Raw genomic sequence first — 21,373 nt, 5'->3', positions numbered from 1 at the left:
AGTTTGCTTTGCTAAAGGGCAAACTTCACAAATGTGTTTGGAATCAAACATTATTTCAACATTATTCTTGGCTAACAAAAGTGAAGGTGCGGATGATGGGTGCCCAAGGCGCCGATGCCATAGGCTGGTGGTATGATGGATGTGGTTGGCGAGGTGAGGGTTTTGTCTTGGTGTAAGATAATAGAGCCCATCAAAATGTTTGCCCAGGCCAATCACCCTCCTCGTATCCATGTCCTGCACAACACAAAAATCCGGATAGAATGTCACTATACAGCACAAAGCTCTTGTCAATTTACTAACATACAACAAATTGACACGAAACTTTGGTACATAAAGAACTTTATCAAGAGATAGATCATGTGACAATTTCATAGAGCCAATATTTTTTATTTCTGCTTGCCCCCCATCTGGTAAACCAACGGAGTCATACTGAGCATCAATGATGTTGTGTGTTGGTGGTGAATGTGATATATGGTCGGTTGCTCCACTATCAACAATCCAATATAGAATCGAGTGTGGATCTGTTTGTGCGATATTGCATTTAGGCGAGAAGATACCTGTTGCGTTTGCAAGTGGTTGTCCATTACCATTACGGAGCATGGCAATGATCTGATTATACTCCTCGGTAGTGAACATAGGACAGTCAGAAGCATTAGACTTGGTGGTTGCAGCAGCGTTGATAGCCTCGACATTGTTGACTGTGGATCTCTTATTCTTGGGCTTTACGTTCTTGCCATGCCATTTGTGTCCTTCTGGAAACCCAATAATGTAGTAGCAATGGTCCACCAAGTGTCCATCTCCGTCGCAGAAGGTACATTTAAGTGACTTACGTGAATATGTGTTGGAGGACTGTTTGTTGAATGACGGCGGCGCTGGGGTTCGCTGCACTTGCATTGCGTGAGAGTTCATCCCTAGATCTCGGCGACTGGCCACATCCATCTGCCGTTCATGTTGGAGAATGAGGCCATGAACTCGGCGTGTGTCAGGGAGTGGATTCATCATTAGAATCGAGCCTCGTATAGTCGAGTAGGAGTCGTTCAATCCCATCAGAAACTGCATAACTCTTTCTTTTTCTTCCCGTTCAGCGAGTTCTTTCAAGCCTGCACAAGTGCAAGTGAGTGGGTCATGGCAGGACGCTAACTCGTCCCACAAGGCTTTCATCTTGGTGTAATAGGAAGATACTGAGAGCTGCCCTTGACGATTTTCAACAATTTCTTGTCGAATCTGGTAGATCCTTGAGTCACTGCTCTGTGAAAACCTGTCCTTGAGATCGTTCCAAACTGCAGCAGCAGATTCAGTGTACATGATGCTGTTGGCAATGTCTGAGTGAACTGAGTTCACAATCCACAGTGTTACCATATCGTTGCATCTTTTCCAAGCTGCATATTTTGCATCCTTGGATGATGGAGCTGTAATGGTTCCATCAATGAACCCAATCTTGTTCTTTGCGCTGAGACCCATGCTTATGGCACGGCTCCATTGCCCATAATTGTTCCCATCAAGTGGTTTGGAAGCTAGGATAAGTCCAGTATGGTCTGAGTGGTGTATGGTGTATGGGTCTGAGAATTCCATGGTATTCTCATCTGGTTTCATGTTTTTGGTTGGTTCTGTCATGGTGTTTGTGAGAGATCTGTGGTGGTTATGGGAGGACTACGGTGGTTATGGTGGCGGAAGCGTGATAGAGTCACCAAGATCGGTGCTCTGATACCAACTTGAATTGTGAATTCGTATATTGCATTAATTGATAATATTGGTACACAAGGTAAGATTTTATACAGAACCTATGTGCTATTCTAAGTAAGCAGATCCTAGAATAAAGCTAATTATATTTACATCCTATAATCACTCTATCCCAAGAGTTGACAATATCGGAAGCTCCAATCACTCTCAATCAGATTGTGTAATTGATTTTCCTTTAACAGTAAGGAGCTGTCAATTGATGCTTGTGTACAGTTGCGGTTCATTCCTCTCGAGAAGGCAATTTCCTTGCGACAGCTTCTTCCTCTATTGGGCTTGTTGTGAGCATGGGCTGCAGGGTGTGGGGTAGGCCTCCCCAACTGGGTTTGGGTCATATATAACAGTTGAGGCACATGACTATTGGTCGCTAAGATGAGCGAATAAGGGAAATGCGACACTGAATTATATATTATAACATACTATTAATTAGTACATAAATAAACATGCAAGCAATTTCCAGTTTGTAGTTAAAATTCATGCTTGGCACTCTCAGTCTCAACAAGAGTATGCTTGAAAAGGGTCTGCCGAGCGGCTTCAAGTTTGTGGAGGGCATCCCTCAAGCTAATGCGTCCCTCAGGCGAAGCAGAGGTGCAAGATAGCCCAACCTCTATAATTGAAGTCAGGCAATTACGTTCTAATTCATTGGGCGGATGCTGCATGAGGTGTAGCAGCTCAGAGTCTAGTACTTGGGCAATGTTTTGAGGGAAGGCTGAGTGCACCCATCTGATAATGTTTTCGTCTCCTGTGAAACTTTCATGGGTTGGGCTCTTCCCAGTAAACAGCTCCAACAACACTACTCCGAAACTGTATGCATCTCCGGCCGTCGATGGCTTTGGTCCAAAACCATACTCTGCATCATAGTTCATTCTTAATAAACCAAACAAACTAGAAGAAAAAGAAAAAAAAACAATCATAAAACATAGCTAACTAGACATATAAGGTAAACCAAATACTTCAAATGAGAACTTAATACTGACCTGGTGGCATATATCCTATGGAACCCTTTAGCACATCTGTGGAGCTGAGAACGTTATTGCTTGTTCTTTCTATCAGCAACTTGGCCAGCCCAAAATCTCCAATCTTTGCAATCATATCTCTGTCCAAAAGAATGTTGCTGGGCTTTAAATCACAGTGCGCCACTGGAACTTCACAATCATGATGCAGATAATCCAATCCACAAGCAACATCAATGGCCACATTCAGTCTCTCCACAATGTTCAATCCATCTCCGTTAGCATTCTTTCTCTTACCCTGAATCCAATCTTCCAAGCTCCCATTACTCAGATACTCATACACCAAAGCCAAAAAATCCATGTTCTTGAAGTCCAAGATGGAGCATGATGTGATCAGTTTGACAAGATTGCGATGCCTCACGCTCCTCAAGGCCTCACACTCTGCCAAAAAACTCTTCCACGATCCTGTCCTTTTCATATCAAGCACCTTCACTGCTACTTCAATTCCATCTCTTAGGCACCCTCTGTATACAGACCCAAAGCTCCCGCTTCCAATCAAATTTTCCGTGCTAAAATTCCCAGTTGCGACACGTAGCTCTTCATATGTGACCATTTGATGCTGCCCTTTTATTAACAAATCAGAATTAGTTTCCGTAACTCTTGCTTTGCTTTTGCTGACATAGAGCAAACAACCAACTATGACACATACTGCCAATGTTGCCAAAACAGTCGAAATAAGAACTGGGATCAGTACTTTTCTCCTATGACCGCCAGGATTCACACATGACGAATGCAGGCAAAGCTTTGGGTTGCCTTCAAGATGGACACTAGAGCTATTTTTAACAAAGATTCCACCTTTAGGAATTACTCCTTCCAAGTGATTAAAGGAGAGGTTCAAGTAGCTCAGGACCTGTAGGTCTTCAAGTTTGTCAGGAATGGACCCAGAAAGCTGGTTTGAGGAGAGGTCTAGAATCTCAAGACCTCTCATATCTCCAAGAACATTAGGAAGAGGACCAGAGAGTTTATTTCTAGCCATCAACAATCCTTCCAAGCTTGTACACTTTCCAATTGTGTTGGGGATCAATCCAGACAAGCGGTTGTCTGAGAGGTCTATAGTGACCACACTTCCTAGGAGCCCAATTTCTTCAGGCAAAGGACCACTCAGAAAGTTGTTAGACAAATTCAGAATGGTGCTCAAACTAGGGAGGTTTTGAAATATTTCTGTAGAAATGCTTCCATTGAGCAAATTGTTGGATAAGTCCATGGAAAGCAACTTCTGAAAGTTTGCAAAGGAAGGGGGTATATGGCCAACAAAGGAATTTCTGGATAAATCAATGTTGTTCAGCTTTCTGAGATTACCTAAGGAGTTTGTAATATGACCAGACATTTTGTTTGCAGCTAAACTAAGCACTTGCAATTCTTCCAGCTGGCCTATTTCAGGTGGGATTTCGCCAGAGATCAAATTGTAGCTTACATTCAGCAAAGTCAAGCTACTGAGTTGACCAATTGAGGAGGGTATGTGACCGAAAATGCGGTTCCCTCCCATGTACAATTTTTCGATAACCTTGGAGAGGTTTCCAATGGACTCTGGAATTACACCCTCTAAATGATTACCATCAATGGCAAGGAATTGGAGACGGGTGCTGTTTGTTAAGGAAGTGATGAAACTGAGACCATCACCACCGTAGCTAACAATCCGATTGAAACCAATGTTGTACATTTCAATGAATGGCAAATTCCCTAGGCCTGGTGGAACCGTTCCTTCAAGAAAGTTGTTGGACATTCGAATTGATCGAATGCCGGAGATATTGTGCAAAGACACTGGAATATTTCCGGTGAATAGATTAAAACAATTTCTGAAGTATAGAAGATTTGGAAGTGTGTGACCAATATTGCTTGGAATCTCACCCCACAGTTGGTTTGAAGCTACAGTGAAGAGAAGTAGAGAAGAGATGTTGTATATGGACAGGGCAACAGTCCCAGTGAGTTGGTTACCTGCAAGATCAAGTTCCTTGAGTTTGTAAAGGAAACCCAATTCACTGGGTATTGTACCACTGAGACTATTTGTGCCTAAGTTCAAATGTGTGAGGGTGGAAGAGAGGTTGCTTATGGATGGTGGGATTGGACCATGGAGTTTGTTTCGTGCCAAATTCAAGACTTGAAGATTTTTCAAGCTGTTGAGATTTTCAGGAAGTGTTCCTGTGATGTTATTTGAGGCCAGGTCAAGTGTTTGGAGGGCAGTCAATTGGGTCAGGTTTGATGGCAGGGGACCTTGTATGGTGTTGGAGCTCAAGTTTAGAGATGTCAAGCGGAAAAGGTGGAGAATTTGAGAGGGAATGTTTCCTGTTAATTTGTTATTTTGAAGTTGAAGGGAACGGAGGAAGGAGAGGTTACCAATATGGGGGCTTATGGAGCCTGTAAGTCCCAAGCCGGAAAGATGAAGAGCAACAACTCTGTTGCCAAGTTTGTTGCAGACAACTCCAGTCCAGTTGGTGCATGGAGATGAGTTTTGGTCCCAATAAGATGGAGGGAGACTGACCCCTGACTTGAATGAGATCAAAGCCTCCTTGTCCGTGGCAATGCTTGGCGTTGGTCTGGCTGTCTCAACGCTCACAAATATGCATAGAAGAAGAGAGAATATAATGGCAAATGTTTGAGGCAATAGATGGAATTGGGAAACCATATCTCTTAGGTTTCTTTTTTCTTTTTCTGTTTTTGAACTCTGATGGAATAAGACAAATTTATAAGCCCGAATCCTTGGTCGGTACTGTATATATGCTACGTCATTTCTGGTTGTCCAACGTTGAACTTGAATTTTGGTACAACGCTCACAAATATCTCTTTTCTTGGTTTGTTTCTGTTTTACAAGTCTTGGAAATGGAATAGGTGATGTGATATTTATAAGCTTTTGTGTTCCACTAGCAGCTTTTGTTTAATTTATTTGGTAAACAAGAGAAAAAAGTCTCCACTGGGTTGTGTTGGCTTCATTTTCTCCATCGTATCGTATTATCTGTTGACCCATCTCCACTCCATCCCCTCCCCTTGAATTAGTTAGTTGCAGCCTAATGGGAAATGGGAAATGGTCAATGGTCATTTCTAGACTGAAACAAGTCTAAGGGAAAGATATTTGTCAATTCGTCTTTGTCAAGTCCACAAACTTGTTCGTCGCACATACAGACGTCCCCAAGACACAACCGTGTAGATAAACTTTTCACAAACCTACAAGTTGCAACAAAGCGCACTAATGTTGGGGGAAGACTTTTCAACTTAAAATATTATTTTCACTCATCTCAATAACTTCACGTAATTTCTCTCAAGTCAACATCAAAGAAGATGAGACTTGTAATCGGAGAGGAAAGATAGGTGCTACAAATAGTATCATTGAAAAAAAATTATAATTATTTCTTCTTTACTACAAGTCTACAACTACTAATTTAAATTCAAACCTTAATGAATGTATAGTTTATTTTTAAGTGCTAAACTTTTTCTTTTCCTTCCTGTTAGACACCCTTTTATTTACACCTAATCCCCACGCATTCCCATTACTTTAACTTTCCAAATACAAAAAAAAAAGGAAAAATGATCATTCTTAATTTGTTTAAAGGAATCTCTGAAAACGCACTGTTTAAAATTATTTATGAGGGGGTTATTTTTATAACCTCAAAAAAGGGGATGACTTGCTCGCAGTCTTCTCCTGAGAGAGAGAGAGAGAGAGAGAGAGAGCAGAGACCCATTTTCTTGCTCAACGTAGTGAGAGTGATCTGAAATCTCACATGCATTGTTTGTAAACCCTAATACTCGGAGAGTTCAACCCAACATTTTCACAGCAAGGAAGAAAGCTTTTCGGATACAGCTGACATAAATATATTCAAATATTTAAATAGTATAGCCGCGCGGCTATACTTTTTAATTTAAATTGTACTCCTGGGCGGCTGTACCTTTAAATTATACCCTTTAAATATAATATTAAAAAAATATAGCTCGCAAGTCAAGAGAATCAATAGAAGGGAAAGCCGGATTGGACCATGGAGATTGTTTCGTGCCATATTCAACACTTGAAGATTTGTCAAGTGACTGAGATTTTTAGGAAGAGTTCTTGTGATGTTATTTGACAACAACCCATTATTCACGGTAAACCTGATCCCCCATTGACAAAACATTAATAAGCCCTAATTTAGACAATTCACAGAACTACTATACCCATAATCAAAATTAAACCCAAAAGTTCAGGCTTTATAGCCAATTTCACTATCCAAACTGTTAACTTATTATAATTTCTACATTCAACAACATGCAATTGTTGTTCAAGTTAATGCTTAACACTCTCCACGTGACTAACACTGGAAAGGGTCTGTCTAGCAGTTTCCAGTTTGTAAAGGGCTTCCCTCAGGCTAATGCGGGCATCAGGCAAGGCACAACTGCAAGAGAGGCCAACCTCCAGAATTGAGATCAAGCAATTACGTTCTAGTTCTGGGATGGTTCTTGGGTCTTCATTGGGCAGACAGTCTAGCATCCGAGAGTCTATCACTTTGGTCATGTTGTGAGGGATACTTGACTGCACCCATCTGATGAGGTTTTGGTCCCCTGTGAATCTTTCATGGGTTGGGCTTTTCCCAGTAAAGAGCTCCAACAGCAATACACCAAAACTGTATGCATCTCCTGCTGTCGATGGTTTTTGTCCAAACCCATACTCTACATTGTAGTTCAATCTCAAAGTCAGCATACTATATGACCAACCACTACATGGTGATATTAATTGCTACCGATTATCAATCTACAATACTTGATACATTAACAATACTTAATCGATGTTACGAATATTGATCAAACATCAATGCCACCATGCATAAAATTTCAATAATGTAGTATGTACTGTAAATTAGAACTTGACACAAAACACTATTTATTTTTTTTAACATGATAACTTAGTATGATGGAAGATCATGAAATATTAAACCTAACTAAATAACTTTTCAAGAGTGGAAATAATTCAGAATTGAATTATTTGAAGTAATGACCACCAAAGTTATATCAACTGCGGCCTCATTCAGTAACGTTTTAAGGGGTTGTTTTCATTTTCAGAGAATAAAATGAGGTAAAAACACGTTCGGTGACCCAAAAACATAAAACACTAAGAATGTTTTCATAAAATGAAAACAAGTTCATGTGTACTTGTAGAAAACAAAAAAAAAAGTTGTTTTCATTCTCATGGGAAACGTTTTCATAAAAATAACTCACATATTATTATTTCAAATTGTACACGTTTTTATTGTTTTTGTTTTCTGAAGATGTTTTCTAATTAATCTACCACACGCATTTTCATTTCCTGAAAATACAAATTTGTTTTCTTGTTTTCATTCTCTGAAAATATTCTAAAAAAACATTCTCCCAAAACGTTACCGGACGGCCCTAATCAAAAGAGGGCAGTTTGATTAGTACTAACCTGGGGGTATGTATCCAATAGAACCCTTTGGGAAATTTGTGGAGCTAAGGGAATGTTGAGTGCTCATTGTTCTCCCCATCAGCAACTTAGCTAGTCCAAAATCTCCAATCTTTGCGGTCATATCTGTGTCCAAGAGAATGTTGCTGGGCTTTAAATCACAGTGCACCACTGGAACTTCACAATCATGATGCAAATAGTCCAATCCACAAGCAACATCAATGGCCACATTCAGTCTCTCCACAATGTTCAATCCATCTCCATCTGCATTTTTTCTCTTGCCGTTTATCCAGTCTTCCAAGCTCCCATTACTCAGATACTCATAAACCAAAGCCAGAAACTCCATGTTCTTGAAGTCCAAGCTGGAGCATGATGTGATCAGCTTAACAAGATTTCTGTGCCTCACACTCCTCAGCGCCTCGCACTCCGCCAAAAAGCTCTTCCAGGAGCCTTTAATTTGTACATCAAGCACTTTCACTGCGACTTCAATTCCTTCTCTTAAATACCCTTTACACACAAACCCAAAGCCCCCACTTCCAATCAAGTTTTCCTGGTTGAAATTACCAGTTGCCATACGTAGCTCTTCATATGTGACCATTTGATGCTTCCCATTTAATAAGTCAGAAGATCTAGTTTCTCTACTTGTTGCTTCGTAGCCGGAGCCTTTGTGTTTCCCAAAATAAAGCAAACAACCAACCACAGTACATACTGCTAGTGTAACCAAAGCAGCAGCAATGAGTACTAGGACCAGTACTTTTCTCCTCTGATTGCCACTCTTCCCACATGGTCCGTGCCGGCAAAGTTTTGGGTTGCCTTCTAGATGGACATTAGAGGTATTTTTAACAAATACTCCACCATTAGGAATTACTCCTTCCAAGTGATTAAAGGAGAGGTTCAAGTAGCTAAGGGCATGTAGCTCTTTAAGTTCATCAGGAATGGACCCAGAGAGCTGGTTTGAGGAGAGGTCTAGAATCTCAAGACCTCTCATTTCTGCCAGGGCATTTGGAAGAGAACCAGAGAGTGTATTTCTGGCCATGGACAACTCCTCCAAGATTGTACACTTTGCAAATGAGCTGGGAATGGATCCAGATATGGCATTGTCAGAGAGGTCTACAGTGACAACATTTTGTAGTAACCCAATTTCAGGCAAAGGTCCACTTAGAAAGTTGTTTGACAAATTCAGAATGGTGCTCAAACTAGAGAGGTTTAGAATTTCTCTTGGAATGGTTCCGTTGAGCAAATTGTTTGATAAGTCCATGGAAAGCAATCTCTCAAAGCTTGCAAACGTAGGGGGTACATGGCCAACAAAGTAATTTCCAGATAAATCAACGTGGTTCAACTTTCTGAGATTACCTAGGGAGTTTGGTATTGGGCCGGACATTTTGTTTCTTGCTAAACCAAGCATTTGCAGCTCTTTCAGCTGGTCTATTTCTGATGGAATTTCACCAGAAATTGAATTGTAGCTTACATTTAGTAAAGCTAAACCACTGAGTTGACCAATTGATAATGGTATGTTACCATAAATTCGGTTGCCTCCCATGTATAACTGTGAGAGAACCTTGGAGAGATTGCCAATGGACTCTGGAATTACACCCTGCAGACGATTTTCGTCAATGGAAAGATACTTTAGACGGGTGCTATTTGTCAAAGAAGTAATGAAACTGAGACCATCATCACCATAGCTTACAATCCGATTGAAACCAATGTTGTACGTTTCAAGGAATGGCAAATTACTCAGGCCTGGTGGAACCGTTCCTTCAAGAAAGTTGTTGGACATTCGAATTGATCGAATGCCGGAGACATTGTGCAAAGACACTGGAATATTTCCGGTCAATAGATTAAAACAACTTCTGAAGTATAGAAGATTTGGAAGTGTGTGACCAATATTGCTTGGAATCTCACCCCACAGTTGGTTTGAAGCTACAGTAAACAAAACTAGAGAGGAGATGTTGTATATGGAAAGGGCGACAGTCCCAGTGAGTTGGTTAACAGAGAGATCAAGTTCCTTGAGTTTATAAAGGAAACCCAATTCCCTCGGTATTGTACCACTGAGACTATTTGTGCCTAAATTTAAATGTGTGAGGGTGGCAGAGAGGTTGCTTATGGATGATGGGATTGGACCATGGAGATTGTTTCGCTCTAAATTCAAGACTTGAAGTTTTGTCAACTTACCAACATGGTGGTTTATGGTCCCTGCAAGTTCCAAGCCTGAAAGATTAAGAGAAACAACTCTCTGAGTCTGCCCAATTTGGTTGCATGCAACTCCAGTCCAGTTGGAGCAGGGGGATGAGTTTTGGTCCCAGAAAGATGGGGGGAGATTGACCTCTGACTTGAATAAGATCAAGGCCTCCTTGTCTGTGGAAATATTGCTTGCAATGGCTGAGTCTATAGTCGGAAAAATATTTACAATAACACATGATATTATGGCAAACGTATGAGGCAATAGATGGAAGTGGGAATTCATAGCTATCTCTTAGGATTTCTTGTTGAACTTCAATTCTGCAGGTACATATATTACATGCTCCTCGTCAAATTTGGAGTGCTGCGGACCATTATTGGACTTAAATTTTGCTTTCAGTGATTTGGTCAGATCAGGTGTCTAGTGGGATTCTTTCAATTTCCTGATTTGTTGACTATTCTGACCCGGATTTCACTTCTAATCACCCATCAATGACATATCATCTTATGAATATATTTGTTCATAATGTGCTAGGCTTCCACATGATTTGATGCTTGCCATAGATCTCAAAGTTGATCAACAAGTATTAGGGGTACCAAAAACGAGTATAGCATATATTGGTGTACAAAAGGCAGAGGAGCATGTACTCGCAACCTCTTATTTGATCGGCGAGCATACTTAGTTTGACACTAATTTGATATGTTATTTTCTTGTTCAACAGTCATGTCATATTCGTGTTCATGTCAAACAAAACATAATCCGAACTTGTTAATTTCATGTCAATTTCAAGTTGTGTACAAACATTATCACATGATGGTTGAAGTGTATGTCACACATGGACCATGACCTCGTGGACACGCTGGGACACGCTGAAGAAGAAATTTAGAAGATAGTCCTGAAAAACGACCATGAAACTTTAAAAAAACTACAAATGAAGAGGTCATATGTTCAAAGTTTTTGTTTTTTTAAGGCATCTAACCAGAGTTTTGTCACTGTCATATCATTTGATCAGATTCAGAGAGATCGTACTAAATAAATTAAGCTCGATAAACATTTTATTCTTGAGGATAATTTATATTGATTGAGCTATTAGCAAATTCAGTTTTTTATTATTATTAATTAATTATTATAAATATGTTTATTCATAGAAGAGAAAATGAATAAAAAAGAAAATAAGATAGTTCAAGACTTTCTTTGATTTGAACTCGCCCAATCAAAAATCCTTTAATTCTTAAATCAAAAGAGAATATAATTGAAAATTGGTGTGGTTTCCATTCAAAAGCTTATCCATAATCATATCATTACTTCAGTTGAGCAGGGGAGCGGTCAATTGATGCTATACAGTTCGTTCCTCTCTAGAAGGGCAATGACATTACCGACAGCTTCTGCCTCTATTGGGCTTCTGTGAGCATGGGCTGCAGTGCAGGATGTGGGATAGGTCCTCCGACTCTTTTAGGCCCAAAACGAGAATATAGTTCTAGAGATTCAAAATTAAATAAGAGAAATGCTAGCAACCTTCTCTCTAACCTTTTCTTTTGGACTTTCTCCATTCTTCTCATGACAAGTGTCATTTTCCTTACACTTAAAACAATGCCATTAATGCATCACACAAGTTAGTTTTTGTTTTCCAAATTTACCATTTTAAAATGTATTGGCTTTTATATTTCCTTCAATTTATTCAAATTTTGTTACAACTTCTTTAGCACATTATTAAAAATTAAATAAGGAAAACGTCATTTTTAAGAATTTAAAAAAAAATATTTATTACATGACATTGTTATCATATTTATTTTGTTTTTAACAAAACACATGTTCTCTTTGGAAAAAAAAAAAAAAAAATTTTAAAAACTTCAGTTTTTATTTTCTTATTTAATTTTTTAACAAGGTGATAAGAAAGTTGTAAAAAAATTAGCTTGTTATTAAAATAAATTAATACATTTAATAAGGGTAAACTTGGAAAACAAAAATTAGTTTGTGTGATGCATTAATGACATTGTTTTAAGTGTAAGGAAAGTAACACTTGTCATGAGAAGAAGAGAGAAGGTCCAAAGGAGAAGGTTAGAGAGAAGGTTGCTAGCACTCCCCATGAAATAAAACTCATCTGCATTCTCATCTCTGTTATTGCCTTTATTGTTTGAAAAAGAAAAAGGGAAAAAGGTGCAGGAGTTTTATTGAAATTTGAATGCCTAGCCTCAATTGAATAGCCAGCTCCTGTATATCAAAGAGTAATGCTATATTATCACATTTTTATCTCATATTTTTATACTGCATGATGTGACATGTTCATATCATATGCTATACGTAAACTCCTTAACGGCAAAGATAAGAATTTTATTTGCAACACCGGCAGACTTTTAAACGTGTTTTTATTGGTCTAAGGCCTCGTTTGGGATTACTGCCGCTTAAAAAAAAAAACTGCTTCTACTGTACTTTAAAAAGAATCAGCTGTAAAGTTAAGCAGTTAAACGTTTGGTAAACTGTAATTTTAAAAGTGCCATGAGTATGAAAAATAGTGTCAGAGCGTTTGATAAATTTTACTGTAAAAGTGCTGTAACTATTTATAATGACTAAAATAGACATGATGCTGAATGTCCTTATATAAATATGATGTATTGGGAGATGAACATGTTATAGCAAATAATGTTTTTACTAAAAACATGCATAGTAATTACCTATAGGAAAACTTGGGCAAAACTACATACATCGAAAGCAATACACCAAGTCGTACAAGATGACAAGGATTCAACCATTGCTAGACTATTTTACGAGAGAATTTCCCATAAAGGGAATTAAAAGTTTGCAGCAAAACTAGTTTATCATAGAGGGAATTAAAAGAAAAATGGAGCTTGTCGTAGGGTGATGATGTTTATTATCAAGTTAACTGCATGCCAAAAAGGATCACAACCACAATGAGGAGATATGCATTGTGCACTCCACCTAGAATAAAACCACCAGGTATGAGCCCCATCACGATAAACTCTCAAGAAAATAAAAATAGCAGATCAGATGGGTCTTCAATGGTGGCTAATAAAAATACCAGTTATGGGTCTTCAATGGTGTCCACACGAAAACTTCCTGGCATGGACACCTTTATGCTTAAAGAAAACATGGACAACCAGTAGAAAAAATCTGGACATATATAAAACCATGGACGTATATAAAACCAGTAGAAACCATGGACAACCTTGTATATAAAACCAGTAGAAGCCAGTAGAAACAAAAAACAAAAAAACAAGAGCAGCACGTATATAAAAAGTATGAGAGATTGAAGAGATTGAAGAGATTGAAGAATCTAACCTTGTCAAAGAGATTGAGAGAGATTGAGCGAATGGTTGTCTCCAAACTTGGGAGGCTACGTGAAGAAACTTGGGAGGCTACGTGAAGATGAACTTTGGTGTCTGCAGATTTGAGAGAAATAAGTGAGGATAGATTTCTAACCTAATAAGGGTATTTGTGGAATTGAGAAAATTTCATTAAAGGGAACGCGCTGCTTCAATTAAAAGCAGCTTTAAAAAGCAACCCCGATGTTGCTTTTAAAAGTTGCCGTCAAAAGACCATTGCTTTTAAAATAAGCATGATATTTTATTTTTACCAAACATCTTAAATTGCTTAACTTTAAAGTTAAGCAGGTTTTTGGTGAAAAAAAGCAATCCCAAACGGGGCCTAACGCCTTAGGGAGGCATGCATTATATAAACCTTCTATTAGAGAAACAACATTCGAACAATTTTCTCACTCCTCTACATTGTGGTACTCCTCCTTCACATTGTTCTTTCAATTTTTAGTTTATTTCTCAAGGGAAAATTCAAGTTGTTCATTTGAACCAAATGTTGTGAGTGTTTACTAAGATATTGTCTCGGATGGGTGAAATCTCCTTTTAAGAATAGTGATCACACGCCTCAACCATAAACAATTATTCTAATGAAGCTTCCATGAAGACCAACTTCTACATTGGAAAAGATAAGATATTGTATGAAAGTATGATTTATTCTTTTTTTTGTTTTTTTGTTTTTATAATTGAATGATTTTTTATTGGGTGAGTTCAAATCAAATAAATTTTTTTAGTCTATCTTATTTTCTTTTTATTCATTTTTCTCTTCTATGAATAATAACATATTTATAATAATTAAATAATAAAAAACTGATTTTATTAATAATCCAATAAAAGTAAATAAAATACAATTATTATGATGAACAAATTGTTTGTTGTACTTAATATATTTAGCTCGATATGTATATCTATGACTTTGATAAGATGATTTGATAGTGACAAAAATTCTAATAAGAACACCTGATAGTGACAAAAACTTTAATAAAATGACCTGACAATAACAAAACTCAGTTGTTTATGTTGCTCATTATCTTCCTCTTTTGTTTTCTTCTCCTCACTTTTATTTTGGTTCATCCATATAAATTATATCTTGAGGTATAAATATGAGTGAGAGCGAAAGATTCATCCTATTTCTCCATCATATTAATTACCTTCCCATATAGGTAGCTAGTTAGGTTTCCCAAAATAGCAAAATAGAAAATGAAATATGCAAAGTCTATGAAAATAAAATTTTAAAAAAGCTACTTTAGGAATAAATTAAAAGAATAGGGAGAGTAAAGCTTCAAATCAAGAGGATTGAAAATACGACTTAGAGAGTTGTTTCTCTTTATCTTTCAAGCTTTACAAGGTCCACTTGAATTTGGCATGAATAATATGAGGGTTTATGTCAGACTGCCCATATTCAGATGAAGAGAAACAACTATTTGAGTCGTATAGTGTCAATCATAAGAGTCACATATGTACATATCAAGCTAAATATATTGAGCATAACAAACATTTTGTTTATCAGAATAATTGCATCTTATTTATTTCGATTGAGTTATTAATAAATTGATTTTTTTATATTTAATTATTATAAATATGTTATTATTCATAGAAGATAAAAATGAGTAGAAAGAAAATAAGATAGACAAAAAAAAAAAATCTTTGATTTGAACTCACTCAATAAAAAATCCTTCAATTCTCAAATAAAAAAATAGAATAAATCATACTATCATACAAATCTTTTTCAATTTAGAAGTCGGTCTAAGTTATTATATATGGATGATTTGAAAAACTATTGTATAGAGGATTTCTCATTATTGATTAATTTGATTTTATGTTTATCAGAAGGCTGAAACTGTCATTGTCAACCACTGTTATAAAACAAGATTGTCAAGATATAGCATATATGAGTTTAGTTAAGTTGGCTTAAGCGGATGTGCTCTTCACCTACATCCGAGTTCGAATCTCCCTTCCCATAATGTATATTAAATTAAAATAGATTATGTTTAGATATCGAAAGATTGTCAAGATATAATGTTGAATAATAAAGTTTAATTCGAAAGAAATTAACATGGCAAAAAAAAAAAAAAATCGTATAAAAGAAATTGTATGGATAAATCGAAAGAGAAAACAAGGCTGGTGAGCTAATGCATGATATATGATTTATCAAGCATTACCAGAAGGTACAAGGGGATTGAGGGAGGGTCCCACTCCCACGTATCACATAGAGTGAGCTTGCGGTGTTCGATTTCTGCGTCAACAACGAGGAGGATTTTCTACCACATATATATATGCGAAGTCGCAAATTAAGCCCTTCTTATTTTCTTTCTGAATTGTAAAGGGTTTGGGGAAGTTTTGATCAGAGTTGCCATATCAATTACAATGAAGCTTTTGTTTTCCTTGATGCATTCCCTTGTGTTGATTCTCTGGCGGCTGCTGGTTTTATCATGGTTTCTGAATTTCTAAAATATGGAATTTGTTTTTGCTTTTATTTTTGTCTCTAAGGCTGCTGATGTCGGTACATAATTCACTGATTGTCAGCATGGTAAGGCATGAAGGAAAAAGTGAAGTAACATATAGTGTTTACATACATACTGTCATGTTTGATGTTGATCATAATGCAGATGATTGGGTGTGAAGATGGTTGGCGGATTGAACTGATCAGACGACATACATATTTCCTGGAGTGCTCCTCCTCTCGGATGCGAAGGAGGAAACAGTTCATTACCTGGAAATAAATATACATATATCTAATTAATCAACCGTGGTTTACTCTTACTTTAATAATAAAAGAATGATACTCCTCAAGGACTTGCTGCTTTGCCATAAATTGTCCAGTAGTTATAAGTTCAGCAGGTATTGATATATATATTATTATCATGACAATAGAATATGTATATACATACCTTGCGCACATGCAAACGTTTTAGAGTTTCCTCAAGGATCTGCTCTCGGTACTCAGCCTCATGCAATGTCGTGACTTCAGAGAGATCGCCTTCAAAGATCCTGCAATGGACACTTAGCTTATAAGATGAATGCATATGCTTCCTAATTGTAAACTAATTATTTAAAAACATATATAGGAGAGTTTAGGGTTTCAAGGTGCAAACCTCAGTTGATTTTCCACTTCTTTTACTTGTGACTTGCAGCATAGGATTTCTTGTTGAATCTCCTGTAATTGATATCAAATAAATCAATTTTATGGTAATTAAAGAATGTATTAAGCTGCCAATCAATCAACTGCTTGCTTGCATGTGCTTTGACAGCGTAATTCTATTTCATAAGGTACCTCGAGTTGATTAGAATCAGTACTGATTCGGCTGCATCCATCAGAATGACATGGGAAATTGTAAATACAAACGTAAATGTTTATATATCCTACTTTCCATTATGCTGCCACGAATCTGATCTTCAAATATTAATAACCCTCCAAATGAGAACATCTCACATTAATAAAAGAACAGGGCCATGACCTGGTTGCTTGATATGTTTGATCAGCTTCCCTCCTCAACTTAACAAGAACGCGTTGGAGAAACTGAGCATTTAAACACACTCAAATGAATAATATTTTTTTTGGGGGTAAAAAACACTCAAATGAGTAAATAAAACAAGTAAAGATTGATATTAGAAAACCATAGAAGTTCATAAGATAACATGGGGTACTGCCACTGCTCTTCGGAATGATATATGTACTTAGCACTAGCTGCTTACCTCTTGATTATGGAGACTTTATAATTTTAAAGAAAGTTGATAGAAACCAAGAACAAGAAGCATCGAACAAGAGGAGGAAAAGAAAAGCCATTAGCACAAGCACTATAATGAAGATGACAAGTTCATACACAATCAGATCATCTCCTTACCGTCCCCGTTCATGCTCAGGAAGATTAACATAGAGTGCCAGAATCTCTTCAATGCTTCACAAAACAACAAAAGAAACAGGAAAAATAATCATTGTTTAATTTATTATTAGTAAACCAGTAAAATAAAATAATACTTGTCCAGCTTTACCAATATTGAGCAGCTTATACAAGATTAATCATGTATATAGAATTAGCCAGATGATTACCTTTTATTGCCAGAAAAGAGACTGGGTCTCCCAGATGGAGAAAACATGATGAGAGCTACATCAACATCACAGAGAACAGAGAGTTCATAGGCTTTCTTGATAAGTCCGCTTCTTCTTTTTGAGAAAGTGACTTGTATATTAGTCGTATTCTCAATCCTCTTGATCTGAAGCTTCACTCTCCCCATTCCTTTAATTTATTCCTAAACTAGCTTTTACAATTTCTTTTAGCTCTTGCACCTTTCCTTTTCTATTTTGCTATTTTGGGAAACTAGGTACGTAATAGGTATTCCTGTATTACTTGTTGCAGGTAAGGGATGAGCTTGAACAACTGTTGGATGATGACAATGATATGGCTGTGGGGGTGTTTAAGATTATTAAGCACCTGTCATGTCAACCGAAGTGTCAAAGAGATGTCCAAATTCAATTGCTGCTGCTTATATGGTTGAGAATCTCATGGCACAAAGGTTCTTGATGATATTATCATCAACAAATCCGATGGCTTAATTGAGTTTTGTTGTTGGTCCTTCGAATAAGCCAGCCTTGCTCCTCACTTGAAACTTCCTAGCACACCGACTCTTCTCTATCTAATCCATATAGCACCCAAAGCAGTTATAAAGATTCTGAAGGAGAAATTAAGAGGAAGAAGAAATGTAGAAGATATCCCTAAAAGACTGCTCTAAAAGCCACCATGGAATTGAAAAACACCAATTGAAGAGGTCATCTAACTTGAGTTTTTGTCACTGTTAAGTGTCAGAGTTTTGTCACTATCATGGACCAGAGTTTTATGTTTGTCAGGTATCTGATTGAGGATAGAGTTTTTTTGTATATTATGTTTTTACAAATATATTATTATCCATAAAGAGAAAAATGAATATTAAAAAAAAATGCCAAAAAACTTTCTCTGATTCTCAAATCAAAAGATAATAGAATTGAAGATGAAGTACATCCATATAATTACTATGTGAGCATAGGTTGCAGAATGTGGGATAGGCCCCCCGACTCTTTTTGGGCCATATAGCAGTTGAGGAACAAGGTCGGTAACTTTTGTCAGCTCCAAATTAAACATTTTACCAATTTTTCTTCACGGACCGACAAAATGAGTAAATTTTACTGTATCGAAAGAGGTAAAAGAAATCATTAAAAAGGATAAAAATTTCCTCGTTATCTGCATTCAACATGTTCAAGCATGAAGGAAGAGAAGTAAAATACTATCGTCTGAGCAAATATACACATATAATGTCATATTTGTTGTTGATCATCATGCAGATGATTTGGTGGTGTACTCAAGAAAGTTGGTGGTTGATTGATGAACTGATCAGACGACAAATATATTTCTTCAAGTACTCGTCCTGTGGGACGTGAAGCAGAAACCAGTTCATTACCTGGAAAGAAATTTAAATTTCTAATCATCAATCTACCAACCATGGTTACTCTCTTACTTTAATAATAAAGATAAATGAATATTTAAAATTTATTAATATAACTCTAACGACTAATTTGCATGTAGAGCTGAGAGAATTAAATTTCTATTTCAAGGATCATTAATTAATTTCATGCAAAAGAAGTACTTGTCTGGTAGAACTCATTCCACGGGGACAAGTTGACATCAATAACTTGTCCCAACTCTGGACGTTGCAAAGTAGTGTTGTTATTCTCATCTTCTAAACCACTGCCTCTGCCTGGGTTCATCTGATCTTCAAGATTTATGCCATGAAGGAGTGTTGATGAATCGGCCGCTGCTATGACTTCAAGTCTACTTTGCGCCTCACCTCTGAATTCCAACAACAACAACAACAAAAATTATATAATTTGATTAAAAAGAAGAAATTGATTAATTTCCATAGCTAATATATAAGATATATATAAACACCTTAGGGGAAGAAGGCCATTTGCATTCAAGAAGTTGAGGATCTGAACTACTTGTGGGTCTCTTTGTGGAAGCCAGTCAACCAGAATATTGTGTGGACTTGCTGTCACAAATTCATCAACATTTGTTGTAGCTGGAGGTGCATGTACCTACATACACAAATTCATATTTGATATTTTGTCCTTGACATTCTTAATGCATTAATTCTTCGTTCTTAATAATAATGATGCCAAATAACACACACCTGTAGTACTGTAGGAGAAGAATCATACTCTTCCAGGATTTGCTGCTTTGCCATAATTAAATTGTCCATACTCCATTAGTTATAAGTTCAGCTAGGCTTGATATTATAACGACAATATACATACCTTGCGCACATGCATACGTTTCAGAGTTTCCTCAAGGATCTGCTCTAGGTACTCAGCCTCATTCAATGTCGTGACTTCAGAAAGATCACCTTCAAATATCCTGCAATGGAAACTTAGCTTATAAGATGAATGCATATGCTTGCTAATTGTAAAATAATTATTTAAAAACATATATAGGAGAGTTTAGGGTTTCAAGGTGCAAACCTCAGTTGATTTTCCACTTCTTTTACTTGTGACTTGCAGCATAGGATTTCTTGTTGAATCTCCTGTAATTGATAGGAAATTAATCAATTTTCATGTACTTAAAGAATGTATGCCAATATCAACTGCTTGCTTGCATGTGCTTGACCTCGAGTTGATCAGAATCAGTACTGATTGGACTGCATCCATCAAAATGACATGGAAAATTGTCAATATATCGTTTATGTTTATATATATTCCTACTTTCTTTTATGTTTCCGCGAATCTTATCTTCAAATATAACTGAAATATTGACAATTTTAACTCTGCAAATTGTCTGATCAAAATGAGAACATCACATTATATAATAAAAGAACGGAGCCAAGACCTGGTTGCTTGATGGGTTTGATCAGCATCCCTCCTCAACTTAACAAGAACGCGCTGGAGAAACTGCAGATTTAAACACACTCAAATGATCAATAATTAAAAGAAGTAAAGATTGATGTTACATAAAAGTTCATAAGATAATATGGCTCTTTCGAAAGATATATATATATATATATATATATATATAGATTTATGTACTTAGTGCTAGCTGCTTACCTCTTGATTATGCAGACTTTATAGTGGTAAAGAAAGTTGATAGAAACCAAGAACAAGAAGCATCAAACAAGAGAAGGAAAAGAAAAACCATTAGCACAAACACCATATTGATGATGACAAGTTCAATACATAATCAGATGATGATCTCCTTACCGTCCTCCTCGTTCATGCCCAGGAAGATTAACATAGCGTGCCAGAATCTCTTCAATGCTTCACAAAATAACAAAAGAAACAAGAAAACTAATCATTTTTAATTTATTGATATTATTGAACTAGTAAATAGGTAATAGGATATAAAATAAAATAATTATTGTCATGCTTTACCAATATTGAGCAGCTTATATTGAGAAGCAGTCAGATGGTCACCTTTTATTGCCAGAGAAGAGACTGAGTCTCCCAGATGGAGAAAACATGATGAGAGCTACATCAACATCACACAGAACAGAAAGTTCATAAGCTTTCTTCATAAGTCCGTTTCTTCTTTTTGAGTAAGTAACTTGTCTATTAGTCGTATTCTCAATCATCTTGATTTGAAGCTTCACTCTTCCCATTCCTTTAATTTATTCCTAAGCTAGTTTTTACAATTTTTTGTAATTCTTCTCCCCTTTCCTTTTATGTTTTGCTATTTTGGGAAACCTAGCTAGCTACCTATATAGAAAGATAATC

The 21,373-nt window shown here is 36.8% G+C and overlaps 3 protein-coding genes and 1 pseudogene across 3 annotated transcripts; all 4 read right to left on the bottom strand.

The window, feature by feature from the left end:
- Positions 1–2,110: 2,110 nt before the first annotated feature.
- Positions 2,111–5,373, bottom strand: LOC117618639 (probable LRR receptor-like serine/threonine-protein kinase At3g47570). Its single transcript, XM_034348307.1, has 2 exons — positions 2,715–5,373; positions 2,111–2,587 (listed from the first exon to the last, which is right to left on the bottom strand). The coding sequence occupies exons 1-2, from the start codon at positions 5,371–5,373 to the stop codon at positions 2,205–2,207; spliced, it is 3,042 nt and encodes a 1,013-aa protein (XP_034204198.1). The 3' UTR covers positions 2,111–2,204.
- Positions 5,374–6,998: 1,625 nt separating this feature from the next.
- Positions 6,999–10,594, bottom strand: LOC117618542 (receptor kinase-like protein Xa21). Its single transcript, XM_034348151.1, has 2 exons — positions 8,134–10,594; positions 6,999–7,382 (listed from the first exon to the last, which is right to left on the bottom strand). Exons 1-2 carry the CDS (start codon positions 10,592–10,594, stop codon positions 7,000–7,002), a joined length of 2,844 nt encoding a protein of 947 aa, XP_034204042.1. The 3' UTR covers position 6,999.
- A 5,556-nt stretch (positions 10,595–16,150) lies between these two features.
- LOC117618537 (agamous-like MADS-box protein AGL104) lies at positions 16,151–17,874 on the bottom strand. Its single transcript, XM_034348138.1, has 8 exons — positions 17,690–17,874; positions 17,484–17,537; positions 17,335–17,350; positions 17,097–17,158; positions 16,913–16,943; positions 16,734–16,795; positions 16,530–16,629; positions 16,151–16,351 (listed from the first exon to the last, which is right to left on the bottom strand). The coding sequence occupies exons 1-8, from the start codon at positions 17,872–17,874 to the stop codon at positions 16,151–16,153; spliced, it is 711 nt and encodes a 236-aa protein (XP_034204029.1).
- Positions 17,875–19,454: 1,580 nt separating this feature from the next.
- LOC117618532 lies at positions 19,455–21,258 on the bottom strand (annotated as a pseudogene).
- Between the last annotated feature and the right edge of the window lie 115 nt (positions 21,259–21,373).

This window comes from Prunus dulcis, chromosome 1 (assembly GCF_902201215.1).
Source record: "Prunus dulcis chromosome 1, ALMONDv2, whole genome shotgun sequence".
In the NCBI taxonomy this organism is placed as follows: Eukaryota; Viridiplantae; Streptophyta; class Magnoliopsida; order Rosales; family Rosaceae; genus Prunus; species Prunus dulcis.
The sequence above is the reverse complement of the archived record's forward strand: the minus strand, read 5'-3'. Positions and strand labels throughout refer to the sequence as shown.